Below are 16620 nucleotides of genomic sequence, written 5' to 3'. Positions count from 1 at the left end.
TTAAGAAGTACAAACATGAATAAGTCACAGGATGTAAAGTACAGCATACGGAATACAGTCAATATCAATAACTGTGATGACAGATAATGGACTTTGTGGTGATCACTTTGTAAGGTGTATAAATATGAAATCTCACTACATTGTATACCTGAAACTAATAATAATGGATCTCAACTACAATTAAAAAGCTTTACATTCTAGAATAAACATTAGATATTAGGCCTATGTTTTGTTTACTCTTTTTAAAAAGTACTGTAACATACCCAAGGTACTTCAGAGCGAAGCACCACATACCATAAAAATTTACAATCTGTATTTGGAACAGTGAGTGGGAACTTGGACTGGGACATTACCCAGGTCTTGTCCATAAGCTTGTTCATTTCCTTGTATGAAAAGAAGAGAGAACCCACTATATAGTGGCTCCGTTCCTTCTGGACAAGAAGGAATTGCTGTGGTCTGACTATGGCGGGTGAAAATAAAGCCTCTCATCGTTGTCCCGGTTGCAGGTTGTCCGATGTCACCAGGTATCCCCTTCAAACCTGGCCGTCCATCGAATCCAGGTGGTCCTTCAAGAAACACATTATACATGTTGCAACACAAATAACCTCAAACTTATTCCGAAGTACTAATTTAAATGTTTGTGTATATCTGATAAGCCCCAAATATAGAAAGGAGCCACAGAATAGTGGCTTATAAAATGGTCAAACAATATTACTAAATGCTGAATAATGTCACACAATGCCTGTTACAGATACTGCATAATGTACATACATTGCATGTTACAAATACAATGCATGTGTATATCTTATGGGTGTTCTGAGATCAGGTCTTCTGCTTTGTATTTCCCTGTGGTGCCTAACACAGTGGTCTGCCTCTGGTAGGTCTTATGTACATCTTCTATGCATAAATCAGTGTATCCTACAATGGAAATAAGAAGTCAAATATCTATGCTTTGAAAATCTATTCAAGAAGATAAATTACATAGATTTTTTCATAAATTCAGTAAACATGGAAAACATTGACAGTTCCTTTCAAAGGTGCAAACTTCAAGAATGTTTTTGATCAATTAGTAAGGCAAGTAAAAACAAGACTTTTTCTTCTGTGATAAGAGTTTATATGAATTAAAACAAGAATACTTTTTTTACTTTGTAAATCTCCTCTGCATTTGAGTAAGCTAATTAATACACCTTTGTCACTACCATTTTTCTCATTCCTCCTGTTCTCCCTTTCTTCATCAAATACCCACTATTTATGAAACTGGCAGAGGCTAGCCACCCCCAGCTCCCCTGATCCATTTCTGCTGCCACTGCACCCTGACCCTCCACTCCAACCTGATCTGAGTGATGGTTCTTTAGAATTCTAAGGACATGCAGAGCCAGCAGACACTTGGATTTTGGGCCTAGTGAGGCAAGGGAGGTATTGTTCCCCATAAACAACCAGGCCATGGAGTCAGGCAGTGTCCTAGTTTAGTCCTAATTATAAGTCAATCCTTTTCACAAGGATTTGGTAAAGTCCCAATATTATATATTTTTTTCAGTCTCCTCATTTCTATCTTCGGAGTCCATGGGTCAGTCTTTGAAATTAAAAAATAGGCCATATCCAAATTCTTAAAAGTTGTCTTGAAAAGTTAGGTTGCCATTGTTTTAAATATGTCAGATAGAGAAGGTATCTTCACTGTTCCTAGCATCTACCCTCTTTTGCAGGGGGCTATCCCTGGCTCCAAGCAGAAGATCCCTTCAGGTTTCTGCACAGGAATTGTGAAGTGATTAGCTAAGCATGACAAGAAACTCAAGTGAGTGATTATGCAAATCAGCATGATCCGAGGATATTCTGCATTTCCACGAAAGTCCAAGGCTTTCAGTTTAGACCAATGCTGTTTGACTCTTAGATCCCTTCCTCATTCTTAGGAGGTCTTTGGTAGCATTAGGACCAACTATGTCTGCTTCAGTGGTTCCCAACCTTTTTTTGGCCATGCCCACCTAAGCATCTCTAAAATCCTGATGCCCCTCCCCCCTGTGACATATAATTCTTACTATTCAAAAAGTGAATAATTATTCACGTGGAGGAAGCCTAAAAGGCCATCAACTTGGTCTAAACAAGCTTCCAAAGAATATGGCATCCATGAAAGAGAAAAAAGAAAGGACAGTTGAAATACTGAGGAAGAAATCTCTAAGAAATTGTTAAAAAAGAATAGTAATATGAAGTGATATGAAAAAATAGCAAATAAAGTTTCAAAACATAGAGAACTGAAATGCATAAATATGTCACAGTATATATTTATATACTGTATAAACATATAAGGCCCCTGGAACCATAAGAAATGCCAAAAATTCACTGTTAATAACTCATTCTCAAATTGCCCCCCTGTGGGGTGTGTGTCCCATGTTGGGAACCACCAGTCTACTTGCTAATCATTCTCAGTACAATCTGTACTGGAGTACCTTTGCTCTTGCTGTGGTTCCATTCTGAAAGAACTAACTTGGTCAGTAAACTTTTTTTAACTAATAGAATTATTAGTAAGACTTTTTTTTTTACCAATTTAAAAAACACATTTGAAGTCAAATAAATAGTGCTCTAATGTACACTCATGATAATACTAAATTATGAGTCATTATGGAATTGATACAGTTAACATTAGCATATTCGAATTTTTAAAGATTTAAATATCCAGTCTTTATAGCCTTATTATAATAGATCTGGGCATATAATTGGAAAATCCCATTTAGAATTTTTTCTTATTTTAACAAAGTCAGCAATCCTAAAATATAAGATTTGGACATCTAGGTAGTTTGTAGGAGGTGCTTTAGAAACTTTTGCAGAAGGCAGATTTTGACCCAGGTGAAGATATAGTTTACGTTCAGACTTAAATATTTAAGAGGCTCCCCCGCCCCCACCTCAAGTTATTGAGTTGTAGTCAAGAATGGCATAGTTAACACATGGCTTTCTTAAGTAAGAATACCGAGTTGCTCTTCTATTTATATCAAGATAATATTTCTCTTCTTGTATAACACTCCCATAAGTAGATATTATTAACTAAGTACTCCTATAAATTAAAAACAGCACTGGCCTTTATGAAAATGGAATTAGTGCTTCATGAGGACTAAATGTCCTCAAACTAATTTGGTGTGTATTTGTCTAGTTAGGAGGTAGGGAACGTGGTGTATTCCAGTAACTCTTGATTTTCATCTCCCAAATGAGTGTTTTGCTGCTGGTTTTTAGTCTAATTTGAACAGCACACACTGAAAGATCTAGATTATTATTGTGGTCACATATTCAAAGAAGACTTCTCTGTCTATTGAAAGAGCTCTCCAGCGAAGGCAATAAGCCAGCCATTTACCTTGCTCTCCTTTAGAACCTTTGCTGCCTTTTTCTCCAGTTGGTCCAGGAGTTCCAGGTTTTCCATCCTTGCCTGGTTTACCTCTTGGCCCACAGGGTCCTACGCATAAAACAACAACAACAAAAAAAAAACAAAACAAAAAACCAACATCGTATTGAATAGTTCATATAGGATAAAAGGTAGGGTGGTCTGCCATCCAGTTTACCTGGGACGTCCCAGTTTCAGCAGTATAAGTGCTGCAAGCTGAGCAGAAGCTAAGCCTTGTGTAAACTGGGACAGTTGGTCATCCAATTGGTTACACCCTTGTTCCCAGGAAAAAAGGCCCCTTAGAAATGAACTAGGAGTTTATGAAATTCAGCATTTTAAAACTGCTGCCATTTTGATTTATGCTGTTCCAGAACTCACTATGCCCTTGTATTGATCAAAGTAATATGTCATCTCCCAGGTGTTTCAAGCAAACTTAGAACGTAATTCCATTCAGGAGACTATCACAATATGCTGAACCTATATAAAGGGGTTAGTTCAATTTTCATACACTAATACTAGTATTTTGAAAAGCTTTCATAAGATTAACCTTACATTTGTATTTACTACTTTTCCAAGTGCTGTACAAAGCATTAGAAACGTACCAATACATAGAAGTCAGGTTTATTCAGGCAATCAGAAATAGAGCTCTAAGACTAACAGTTGTCAGAGAAGACAGAATACTTTTACCTTAATTTAAAAACAACATCCCTAAGTGCCCTAGAGTGTACTTACTCAAGTTTACACCATGCACAACAGCTTTCAATAGACTCAAAAGGCTTTGTACTTGCTGGTCAAGACTAACATGAGCTCAAATTTGAAACCGATTATAAAAATCACTACAGTGTGTAACATTTCCTGTGAAGCACCGTTTGCTACTTCAACTACTTCCTAGTGATCCAAGTCAATGCTTCCAGTCCCACACCTGGGATTCCCGGTGGCCCTGGTGGCCCAGGTTCTCCTGGCATCCCTGGTCCCCCAGCTCGGCCCGGTGGCCCTGGACTTCCTGGAAGGGAGATGATCTTAACTGTGCCAGGGTCTCCACGTGCACCTATTGACATGAACATAAGAAGATGATGGCTTTATTGATGAGCTACCCTTTCTTCATGGAGAGCAATACTAAGGCAGTAATATTTACCTTGTGGCCCTTTTGGCCCAGGTGGCCCTGGAGGTCCAATCTCTCCTGGAAATCCTGGATTACCCTTCTCTCCTTAAAACAAAGGGAGAGGGGTTGGGGAATGTGATTCCTCTTTTTTTAAATTTAATTTTTAAAAATTTATTTTTTATTGATTAAGGTATTACATATGTGTCCTTATCTCCCCATCGCCCCCCACTCATTCCCTCACTCCCCTGTTGTCTGTGTCCATTGGTTAGGTTCATATGCATGTGTGATTCCTCTTAGAACAGTGGGTTTCCTAGCTAGATACTGGAAATTGTGACTGGAAGTTATAGCTCTGTGACAGCCTGCAACAATGATATTCACATGGGTTTTGGCATTTCATTTGGACCCAATGTTTAATATCTATTGAAAAGTATATTCTATAAGTAAGCACTAAGATTTTGTATTTTAGCATTGAAGGGGTGGGGGGAGTTTCTAAGAGTTCACTAAGTTCAGAAAGCAATTCAATGTAATATTTAAGGTAAAATACAAAGTGACATTGAATCCTATTTCTAAATAAAGAAAGTGTAAACTCAGTAGTGCCAGATGATAGATGGTCTTATTCTGAAATATGAGGGTGATTAAATGTTTCATGGACCATACACACTTTAACAGCTGATAGCTCAGTTTTGAAAATGAGATGTATTTTAATAAACACTGCTTTTATAATTATTCAAAGTGTGTGTATACATTTATTGGGATACCTTATATTTAATAAGAGAACTGGATTTTATGAATCTCCCCTCTAAATACCTCTAAATATCTCCCCAGAATGTTTCTTTAGTGAGGCCTTTATGTAATTTTTCAATCCTTAGATACTCCTGTTGTGAGACTGGGAAAGTGACAGGTGGCACACATGTTTCCAGGCTGCCTGCCAGTAGTCACCCACCCAATGTCTAATGAGACTCATCAGAATCACTTGCTTTGACTTATTCTTAGCTAATGTGCTCCTTGTGGAGTCAGTGATTGAAAACATGAACAAGGCTCTCTTTGAACTTCTTAGTCTTGGAAAAAGTCTTCCTTTGTGATAATGTGGCTGTATTCACTTTGGCTACACTTATTATTTAAGTGTAGCATCTTACAGTCTATAATAGAGTCCCTGCTATACACAAAATAATAACGGGATTTAGCCAGCGAAGACAACAAATCCCATAGTCAAAAACTTATTTAAGGTGACAGCACCCTTATGGAAGATTGGAGAATTTCTAAAACCTGAAGCTTATATTTCTGGGGATGAACATTTTAAACTTAAAAATCCCCAAAGTATAGGTGTTTTTTTTTTCTGATTAAAAAGATAATACACGTGCTCCATAAAAAAATGCTAAAACCTACATATAATTGCTCCCCGACTAATAAACAGTTTGATGAATATTCTTTTAGATTTTCAGCTTTTAAACTTGTAACACATGCACAAAGTAAAAGAAATAACCCAAGCAATGCTATTGCTATTAATGTAGGTCCCCAGCCCCCAACCCTCACACATCAGTACACTCAAAGGTAACCACTTTAGCCCTAACTGGTTTGGCTCAGTGGATAGAGCATCGGCCTACGGACTAAAGGGTCCCGGGTTCGATTCCAGTCAAGGGCATGTACCTTGGTTGCTGGCACATCCCCTGTAGGGGGTGTACAGGAGGCAGCTGATCGATGTTTCTCTCTCATCGATGTTTCTGGCTCTCTATCCCTATCTCTTCCTTTCTGTAAAAAATCAATAAAATATATTTTTTAAAAAAAAGGTAACCACTTTAAACTGTTTCTGTTTAGTTTTCCTATAGTTTCCACCTGTAAGGTATGGTTTTAATTTTTAAGTCCTCTTCTTCACTAACACTGAGGTCTTTTTTATTAATTCCTAACTGTCTGGGATGACTGTGGGAGTTCAGTAAACATGTGTGTGACCTACACTGTGAATCTCAGTCATTGTATTTGCACCCAGAGAGCAGTGCACAAAACAGTACCTTTCATGCCTGGAAATCCTTGGAACCCAGGGTCACCTCTGGGCCCTGGCAGACCTGGAGTACCGGGGGCTCCCTATATTTCAAATAAAAGAGAGCAGAACCACAGACAAATTCTAAAAATCACAACATTAAAAGAAAATGGGATGTAAATAGAATAGAATATGATAGGTAAGAATAAGCTGAGGTTAAGAGACATCATTTTAACTTTGCAATCACTGTTTCACCTCCTATAATTCCTCTGCCACCTACATATCTCCTTAAGACTATTGTTTGCAATAATAATAACTTAAAAAAAGAAATAAAAGGTAACCTTAAGCCCAAGACAAACATAACCTCCGATACTCATGAATGCTGTGTGACTATTGGATCCAATTGGATAGGAAGAGCAGGCACCAGACTGCTAGAATAAAAATGATAATTTGTATTTGTAATTCTTGTGAAGACAAGCTGTTGAACTGTAGCACCCATCGTCATTCTAACTAAGCCAGCAGAGCTATAAATTGGTCAGAGTGGTAGAAACAGTGTCCAAAGATGGGCGCATGAAGGCGTGGTTAGGGCAGTTCTGACATGCACTTTGGACAAGGATGCAATGATCTGCCCGGGAAGAGATGCTCCCTACAAATGAGGCTTTACACGAATTGCTCTTGCAGCCATGAGATGCCCAAGCAAAGACATAGGAGGGGAGGGGGGAATAGGGCTTCCAAAAAGAGCCATATGTCAGAATGTATGTTAAATCTACTCTACAAGGTTCATGTGAATGAGACAGCATGTGATTACTTGAAAACAGTGGACATGAAAAATGCCAAGAACAACAAGACTGCCCTGTGAGCCAACTGTCATTGGAGCAAGAAGACAAAATGAAGAAGCAGTCCTATTGCTTGGATAAGGCAGTGTGAGGTTAAAAAAAGGAGGGAGAGCAAACAGAACCATCTGATCCAGGACTCCCAGGCTTCTGAGGTCTGGCAGAGATAACCAGGGAGGAGGGCCCGGTGCCAGGCCCAGGCTTGGTGGGGAGTGAGCTCTTCCAGGCAAGGAGAAAGCTGGTAAAGGCAGCCCGCCAGTTTAAACATCCATCAAGAAGAATTACCTTTCGAGTGCCAGTGTGGAAGCCTAGATCATGGAACCACAGAAGGTTTAAGAGAGATCACATTTCCAAACCAGACTTTCCGCATCCTAGTGTCCTGGGGAGAACTTTTGATGTGATCATAGGGTCAGTGTTTGCCACTTTCAAAGAATCATGAAGAACACGAGGATACTCAGACTGAAGAAGGGTAAATATCTCACTTTTCAAATAAAAAAAAAGGTTTTAAAAGGGTAGATTTTGGAAACCAAATACCAAGAGATCTTAAGAGAGCAGCACGATTCCTGACCCAGAACATCTATGACAGAACTCTGATTCCTCATCAGTCTCCAAGAATTTGATGTAAACAGAGGAATCAGAAAGCTAGGAAGAGGGCTGAGGTGCTGAGTGAGAGGCTGAGTCGAGAGATAGTAATAGGCTGGGAGATGAGCCTAAATGAACAAAATGACATCTAAGCCCTAACCGGTTTGGCTCAGTGGATAGAGCGTCAGCCTGTGGACTGAAGGGTCCCAGGTTCGATTCCAGTCAAGGGCACGTACCTTGGGTGCATGCACATACCCAGTAGCGAGTGTGCAGGAGGCAGCTGATCGATGTTTCTCTCTCTCATCGATGTTTCTAACTCTCTATCCCTCTCCCTTCCTCTCTGTAAAAAGTCAATAAAATATATTTTTTAAAAAAATGACATCTAAGAAAGGTAAATGTGAAAGTCCCACATTTAAGTCTCAACTAAACATGCAGGACAAGAACTAATGGAGAAAACTCAGTAGCAGTTCACGGGGGAAAGGCACATGGCCTTTCATTGACTGTAAGCTCAATGTGTGGGGACAAGATGGGGACGTGGCAGCCAAGCAGCCTGAGTGGATTTTAGGTTGTGATACAAAGTGGGGATGTCAGGGTAGTGAGACTCTTCCCTCCTCTAGGCACGACTGAGTTCTCACTCCTGGATATTCTTTGTCCAGGGCCTGCATTTTTAAGGGAGATGTTGACAAACTAGGATATGTCAATAGAGGCAGGGTTGATGAAAAGTTAAACTGAATTTGAAAAAAAAAGCAACACAAACAGGTATTTATTGGGGGGAGATAATATAGGAGTGGGCAAAAGTAGGTTTACAGTTGTGAGTATGTGAAAGTTTATTCTTGTATTATTTACTTATTAATTATTGTATTTATTATTATTATTATTACTATTATTATTACTAACCTACTTTTGCCCACCCTTGTATTTGTAAGGAAATGGCAGGTATTTACAAACACTGCAGTGTATGTCATGGGAAGAAAATATACATTTAGGGGTAGCACACATAACTTAAAAAGCATATTAACGGAGACAAATCATGTCTTCTAGAGCGATCTCAAACCCCCAGATGTTTTTTGAAGCTTCCATAACTGGAATTGTTCAGAATTGAAACAAGAAAAGGTCAGGGGTGACACAGAGAAGGGTCCCACATGGACCACACTTTAGGGGCCTCTTAGAAGCCAAATCTAATGCTTACGACTCTGGTTCTCTGAACCTCTGGACTCTGCTTCTCCTGGGTGCACTGCACAGAAGCATGACAGATGGGAACATTTTGTTGCCTCTGCCTCTGATCCTGGCAATTGGTTTGGAAGAATACAAGAAGTTAAAATGATTTTCCACACTTACGGGAGGACCCGGTGGCCCTGTGTCTCCTATGGTTCCAGGTGGGCCTCTTGGGCCTGGCTCGCCCATAAGTCCCTTGTCTCCCTTTATGCCTTTGATGTGACTCCCCGGAGGTCCAGGGGGACCAGGCTCACCTGAATTCAGAAAGAGCCTATCAGTACTGCATGCCGGGGAGCTCGGCAGGTTCTGTCGGCGATTCTTTGGAAGAGAGTGCAAACCCTGTTCCTGACCATTACCCTGAACAGTGTCCCCTTTGGGAGGGTGATGGGATTGTGGTCAAGACAGAATGAGATAACGCCAGTGAAGCACAAGGCAAGAACGGTTTCTCCCCGGTGCAGGTCTGTGAGAGCAGGATCTTCTCCAGCTCCGTACCTGACACAGAGCAGGAGTCACTGGTGAATGGATGCATCTCTGTCTTTTAGGCTAATTTGGCATTTACCAATTTTACAGACCATCTGCCTCAACAATACCAACAGCTTTCGGGCACTCTGTGTGAAAACCGGTGGGTATGGGAAGGTGGAGAAGACCAGAGGGAAAAGAAGCAGTAAGGTCACACGAGGGGGAGTTGAAAGCTTCTGATGTTAAACATTATTTTCATTCTTTTATCTTCTTTAAAAGTAGACCCTCTACCTGGATTTCCTCTTGGGCCTGGTGGACCTCGGTTTCCCTTTTGGCCAGGGATGATCGCACCAGGGAAACCTGGTGGCCCTGGGAATCCTGGCACTCCCGGGGGTCCTCGAGGCCCAACGTCTCCCACTGTCCCTTTCCTGCCGGGAAGGCCGGGCAAGCCTGGGGCTCCTCTGTCTCCTTTCGCTCCTGCAAAGGGAAAGGCTTTATAAGTTTCCGTAATGCCCCTATACTGGGAGTTATCGTTTGTGGTTATCTCTAACAATGTGTTAAGATTATATATATATGTATATATACATATATATAATAAAAATAAGCTGGTAGAAGAAATGCAGGTCTCAAGTCAGTTCTGCCTTTGATTAGCCATTTGATCTTGGCAAAGGCACTTCACTCACTTTGTCATATTCTTATTTTTAAAGTGAAGGTAGGATCTGACCTAGCTCAGGTCTTCAAGGACCCAGTGAGGTAATACATGGAAAAGTGAGATGGAAAAGCATGGTGTAAGGTCTAAAGTGTTCTGTAAATGTAAGCCATGGTTGTCATTATCTGGTGAACTTTCATTAAAATGACATTATTTAATCACTGAAAACTCAGTAGAGCTCACAAAGCTAAAATTTCATGGCAATGATGTGTGCATTGGAGGTGTCACCCAGCTCAGTCCGGGCAAAGGAACAACAAAGCTGTAATCCCGGCTCTGTCCTCTGGTTACTCCTCCCCCATACGGCAAACTCTACTCTGCAAGGGATGGATGTGGCAGGAGCTTTGGATTTACCAAGGAAGACCCCCAAAGGTCACTACTAAATAATAATATTTTTCAATAACCTTCAAGAACTTGTACATTGACATTCACGAATGGAAAATGCTGTATAAGTTTAAAATAAACTCCCCCCTCTATCCCATCTTTGTATTATTATAGAAACAGTAAGTGGCATAAAAATAGGAGACAGATATGATGGCAAGAAGACAAAGTGGGGATGAGGCTGCTGGCACAGGAAGGCCTTGGGAAGCTATTATGCGGGGAGGACTTAAAGTGAGGATGGAAACAAAATGGATGAATATTGACTATCTAGCCTTTTGTCTATCATGTTCTTTAGCTTTTGGATGCCCATAATTTATGCTTTTAAGGTGTTTAGATGATTTCAGCTCACTCTAAGCCGTGAAATACTGTATTTGTACAACAGTCTGGCAATGGTCTGAGGCACCAAATTGCTGTCTTGGGTTATATGTTCCAATTCCATTCAAATTCTTCCTTGTTTTATGACATGGTTTCTTTTTAGGATTTGAGAGAATAAACTAATGAAAAGGATTCAGACCTTCCACGTTTCAAGGAACTCTTCTCCATATTTAGTTATCCTAGGGGGATTGAGGTGCATAATCATTTACTTACACAATTAGGCTATTTGTTATTTTTGACGCTTTTTTAAAGCTTAAGATGTGGTCATTTTATATCAAATTTTATTTCCAAAGAAATGCTAAAGATTTCTCATTCCAAATGGTTAAATTGGGAATTTAGCCCAGGAAAAATGAACAGAAACTCTCCTTTTGGACATAATTCTAAAACTCGTCTGTGACCTAGACTGGGAAAGCTTTTTGCTCATGGGGGAGGGAAGTGTGTGCGAGAACGTGGGGATATTGAACTCATCCGCAAAGATGATCACATCATCCAGAAACAAATAGGAAGGGGCAGCTTTTGTCTATGTTCACAGTTGAGCTGGTAGGTCAAGAGGAAGTTCCTGCCACTCTGAGTTTCTCAGTAGCATCAAACTACTTCTTGCTTGTTCTTGTGAGTATTAATAACCAGGGTTTAGGTGTCTTTGCTAATAAAATTCTCAAATCCACAGGACCCATGGCTGAGAAGGGTCAATAAAAGATACAAGTAAGCTAATGTTTCTTCTGGCAGGTTTCTTTACAAAATGGGAAAACTTAAGCTGCTTATTTTATGAAACACTGGCATGAGAAATTCAGAACTACAGTTGTCCAATGAAAAACTTGTGCCCTGACCGGTTTGGCTCAGTGGATAGAGCGTCGGCCTGCGAACTCAAGGGTCCCAGGTTCGATACCAGTCAAGGGCATGTACCTTGGTTGCAGGCACATCCCCATTAGGGAGTGTGCAGGAAGCAACTGATCGATGTTTCTAACTCTCTATCCCTCTCCCTTCCTCCCTGTAAAATATCAATAGAATATATTTATAAAAAAAAGAAAAACTTGTGTGTGCTTTGAATGATATGCTCAGTAAATTGCCAGGTCTGAGATGTTAACAGAATTTATCAAGAGTAGCGCCACCCACAAGCTGGCTCTAGGGGTTGGAATCAGAGCTGTGAAGATGATAAGGTCAGAAAGGGTTGGCGTTATTCCTGCATCTAAGAAGAGCTGGGAGGGATGCTCATTGAGAAGCCACCAATTTCACCTTCTCCTTTTAGGAAATGATGCCTTTAAAACATGCTGTCAACAACAAAGCAAATAGATAAGAAGCCTTTTTATTTTTAAAGACTTCCATAGCAGGAAATTCTGAAATTGGATCACAGTTTCTAATTCATTCATTTTGTGGTAATGGTAATAATGAAGCATTTTTACTTGAATATGAAGAATAGAAACATCCTATTTTACCACTGGGACTCCTTTAATTCCATATGTTTTTATTTTATAGATCAAGTATATTGCATTGGATTCTGTCCTTGAACCTGTGAGTCACCGGGCCAAGAAGGAAGAACTGCTCACCTTGAACACCACGTTTCCCTTTTGGGCCTGGAAGTGCCCCCAGCAAACCTGAAAGAGGTAATTTTGGCATATTAATATTTTACATGTGGTTGATTTCATTATGTAGATATGATTCATTCTACTAGGTCAATTTAACCTTGGCAATAAAAGGAAGTTTAAATGATCACACACCCAGAACATGTTAAAGATTGTTCTGTCAGAAAAGAATCTCTAGAGCAGTGAAGGGTTACTAATTATTAACTACTAATTAATAATTAGTGTCACTAATTACTTCATGCAAAATAAAACTAGTGGATCTAAGATAATGAGCAAGTTGTACCCGTATCTCCCTTTTCTCCTGGTGGACCAGGAATCCCATCGCATCCTTGGTCTCCTCTCATACCCATTGGTCCAGGGTTTCCTGGGAATCCTGGAGGGCCTGAAAAAAAAAAAGTCATTCAAAGAGAGAACTTCCTTCCTATCAATGGTCTAATGTGCCAGATGTGTGTAATTCTGGTAAAAGTGTTTATTTTGCAGAACTGTAGTTCTGTGCAGCTAACTTCACAATGAAAGCTATGAACAGACTAATACAATCCTGGGGATTATCACTTTGGAATGTCTAGGTTGGCAGACCTTTGAATTAGGTAGAAATAGCTAGCCTCACTCTTCTGCATTTCTGTCTGAGGACTGAGTAACTGGAGGCTACCTTCTAAAGAGCAGTCGTGGCTCAGGGCTACAGCTGAGCAGAGAGTTCAAACTTGGGGAACACGCTTCCCTCAGGAAAGGGCGATAGACAATAGACAAAGTAGAAAAGGAACCTGGAGGGCCTTTTGTTCCTGGAAATCCAGGGAAGCCTTTCATTCCTTTCGACCCCATGTCACCATCAGGACCCGGCTTTCCTATAAATGGAGAGAGAGGGAAAGGACAAAAAATACCGAAAGATAAATGGTTACATTGGCTGAAATGGTCGGTTCTTACAGTCAACTGTGCTCACACTGGTGTTCAGGTGACTTGTACCCGTCACCTCAGGCTTTTTCTTGGGTGCTGCTTCCCTAGAGAAGCACAGCAATGTGTTGAATCACTTTGAAGGGTGTGCATACAGCAATCATGTGGGCCACTTGATACCTGACTTATTGCTTTAATTGAGAATTAACAGCAAATCTATGGCACCTTTTAGTGTTTGAAATGATAATTTAAATGGTATCTGTAAGTAAGACCTGCGGCTGCAACCCAGTAGCTTAGCAGTTGATTGTAGTAAAGCAAAACAAAAACTGAAACCTGAATTATAAGCAAATAAAAACGAAAGCCAAAGTTTGACCTTGAAACATGTCAGAAAAATGAAACCACAACAGTGTTATGGGTTGAATTGTGTTGCTTCCTAATTTATATGTTAGAGTCCTAACCCTCAATATTTCAGAATATCACTCTACTTGGAGACAGGGTCTTTAAAGAAGCGGTTAGATTAAGATGAGGTCAGTAGGGTGGGCTCTATTCCAACATGACTGGTGTCTTTATAAGGAGAGGCTATTTGGACACAGACACAGAGGACAGACACGGGGGAAGGTGGCCCTCTATGATTCAAGGAGAAAGGCTTCAGAAGAAATCAAACTTGCCGATACCTTGATCTCAAACTTCTAGCCTACAGAATTGTGAGAAAATAAATTTCCATCTGTTGTTTGTTATGGGAAACCTAGAAAACTGATACAACCATCATAAGATTGGACAATGAACTAACATTTCATGTCTTTAGGCTGAGCTCCTCAGAAATTTTGGGGAGCACCTCAGAAGTTTTGTTTACGGGAGCAGCTTTTTAGATCTCAGTCCACCAAACTGGCTCATCGGCAAATAAGGCTTCTCTTGATTAATCTTCTACTCCTTAGTGTCTTAGAATTTGAAGATCAAAGTTGAATAAAAGCAATTATAATGCAAAACCTAAATAGCTTTCTGTCTACAGAGACGACTCTAGGCAGTGAGAGCCATGCCTTCTGCTCTCAGAGTAAAGCCCATGCTCACCTGGGTGGCCGGGACTTCCAGGATGTCCAGGGTCTCCGTCAGGTCCAGCAGGCCCTGAATATCCAGGTGGCCCAGGTGGCCCTCTTTCTCCTTTCATTCCCACGACACCTGGCAATCCTGGTTCTCCCTTAAATTCAGTCAAACACCTTTAAAATTCTCATATAAGCAGGGTATGTGATGAGAATGAAGTATAAACTATATTTGTTTGCATTTATTTATTATTATTAACACTAGAGGCCCAGTGCATGAAATTCGTGCACTGGTAGGGTCCCTAGCTGCTGCTGGCCGGGTACTCCCTCCCTTCCCCCAGCTGCCAGCCGGCCCTGCCCCCTGGTCAAACTCCTAGATGAACTCCCGGTTGAGGGGACAATTTGCATACTACGCTTTTACTATATAGGAATATTATTTAGCTAGTTAGTTAGCAATTCATACTGAGTATCTGCTGTGTGCTAGTACTGTGACAGGTGTTTGGAAAAGGGGGCTACATGTTTTGTGGGGCCCATCCCAAAATGAATATTCAGTTCCCTTTTACAAAATGGTAAAGTAATTCAAGACAGTGACATCAAAGCATTGAACCAAGTGTTGCTGTCCTTCTTAGCACCCAACCTCTGTGACTACATGGGTCACACACCTACAAAGCTGGCTCTCACCAGGAATATAATAACATATACACATGTGTGATATATACAGTCCCTGCTTCATGGAGCTTTAGAGACCAGTGGGGAGATAGGAAATAATCACACAAAGGTATAATTTCAACTTGTGATGATTAACTCAGGAGTAGGAAAGAAATAGTTAGACCAAATGAATATATGTTCTACAGATGTTATGCATGCCGATAAGTGCATGTCAATCATATGTAAAAGAAAGCAAAATCTTCATTACATCTGTACTTCAATTTTATGATAAATCAACACGTATGGATTTGGTGGTTACTTACAAAATCTCCATAGTAATTGATTAAAATATACTACTCTGTTACTATGATTTGCCAGTCTGATAAAATGAGCCCATTTTTTTGTTCAATGCATAGTTCTGAACATCTCTTCTGTGGTTACCTATGAAAACCCTAAATCTAAGTGAAACAATTAATTGAATGTGAATCAAGTATAAGACAATTCCTCACTGAGAAAATATCTCAGTGGAAACGGTGTCTCCCTGGTTTTCTGAGGACCTAATCTAAAAATCAAGGGCAAAGGAAATTTATTTGTGCTCCAAGTAATAAAGGGTTGCTTTCTTGGGTCTGTGTGGCTTCTAAACATTTTCTTTTATGTTGTTTTAGTAATTACCACTGGAGAACATGATTGGTGGAAATCTTTAGGAAAGGTAATATTTTATTGGCTCAAAATTGTCAGGGAAAAGGCCCCCTAAGCAACAAGTTTTATATATTTGAGAGTCATATACTTTTGAAAGTCTGATAAAAATGTAGACTCTCCCCTACAAAAATTTGCATTCATTTTACATTCAATTTCAGGAGATTAGTAGACTTCTTCAGGTTCCATAGATGCATGGAAATCCATGTTAAAACCCCTGCTTATGGGAATTCATGTTAACCATTCTCTAGTGATCTAGCTCTGGCTTTTATTGTTAAGTACACACAGAAAGATTGGAAGGAAATGGACCTAAAAAACCCAGCTGAGCCCCATGGAAATGTTTGGTGAAATGTTTGGTTGTTACTTGGTACAACATGCTAGCAAGGGCTTCAACCTCTAGTTAACAGCACAAGCGCTGAGAGTATTGAGACAAGATACAATTCTGTGTAATGGAATGAAAGTATAGTTCTAAAACAATTAAAATACAAGTATGTATCTTAGGATTTTGTCTGCTTTTTGATGATGCTCTAAAGTTATTTTACTTTATATCTTTTATTACAGTTTAATAAGTCAAATGTTTTTTATTATAAGGTTTGGAAATTTATTTTTATAAGTCTGTGTGAGGTGAGTCCACAAGCAGAGACTGGCTACTTTGTGTCACAGAAAACAAACACTGCCCTGGCAGATTTTGTGAGTCACTGATCACTGCCTCCTTTCGGCAGCACACTGAAATTGCAGGGACAATTATGAGAAATTCCTTGAGAGTTGAAACTGAGAGG

General features: G+C 40.0%; 1 protein-coding gene across 3 annotated transcripts in view; it reads right to left on the bottom strand.

Annotated features, from left to right (window-relative positions):
- Positions 1-16620, bottom strand: part of COL4A3 (collagen type IV alpha 3 chain) — a 120652-nt gene that overhangs the window by 7407 nt on the left and 96625 nt on the right. For all 3 annotated transcript variants that reach the window (XM_070422270.1, XM_070422269.1, XM_070422271.1), the window contains exons 38-48: positions 14529-14655; positions 13334-13414; positions 12856-12954; positions 12537-12584; positions 9822-10007; positions 9195-9325; positions 6473-6545; positions 4500-4571; positions 4287-4412; positions 3338-3436; positions 354-566 (exon numbers count right to left, since the gene is read on the bottom strand). In XM_070422270.1, the coding sequence (XP_070278371.1) occupies positions 354-566; positions 3338-3436; positions 4287-4412; positions 4500-4571; positions 6473-6545; positions 9195-9325; positions 9822-10007; positions 12537-12584; positions 12856-12954; positions 13334-13414; positions 14529-14655 (1255 nt within the window). The remainder of the gene's footprint in view (positions 1-353; positions 567-3337; positions 3437-4286; positions 4413-4499; positions 4572-6472; positions 6546-9194; positions 9326-9821; positions 10008-12536; positions 12585-12855; positions 12955-13333; positions 13415-14528; positions 14656-16620) is intronic.

The sequence above is a fragment of the Myotis yumanensis genome, unplaced genomic scaffold, assembly GCF_028538775.1.
Source record: "Myotis yumanensis isolate MYYU_CA2020_CCGP unplaced genomic scaffold, mMyoYum1.0.hap1 SCAF_8, whole genome shotgun sequence".
Taxonomy (NCBI): Eukaryota; Metazoa; Chordata; class Mammalia; order Chiroptera; family Vespertilionidae; genus Myotis; species Myotis yumanensis.
This window is presented reverse-complemented; position numbering and strand designations above follow the sequence as displayed.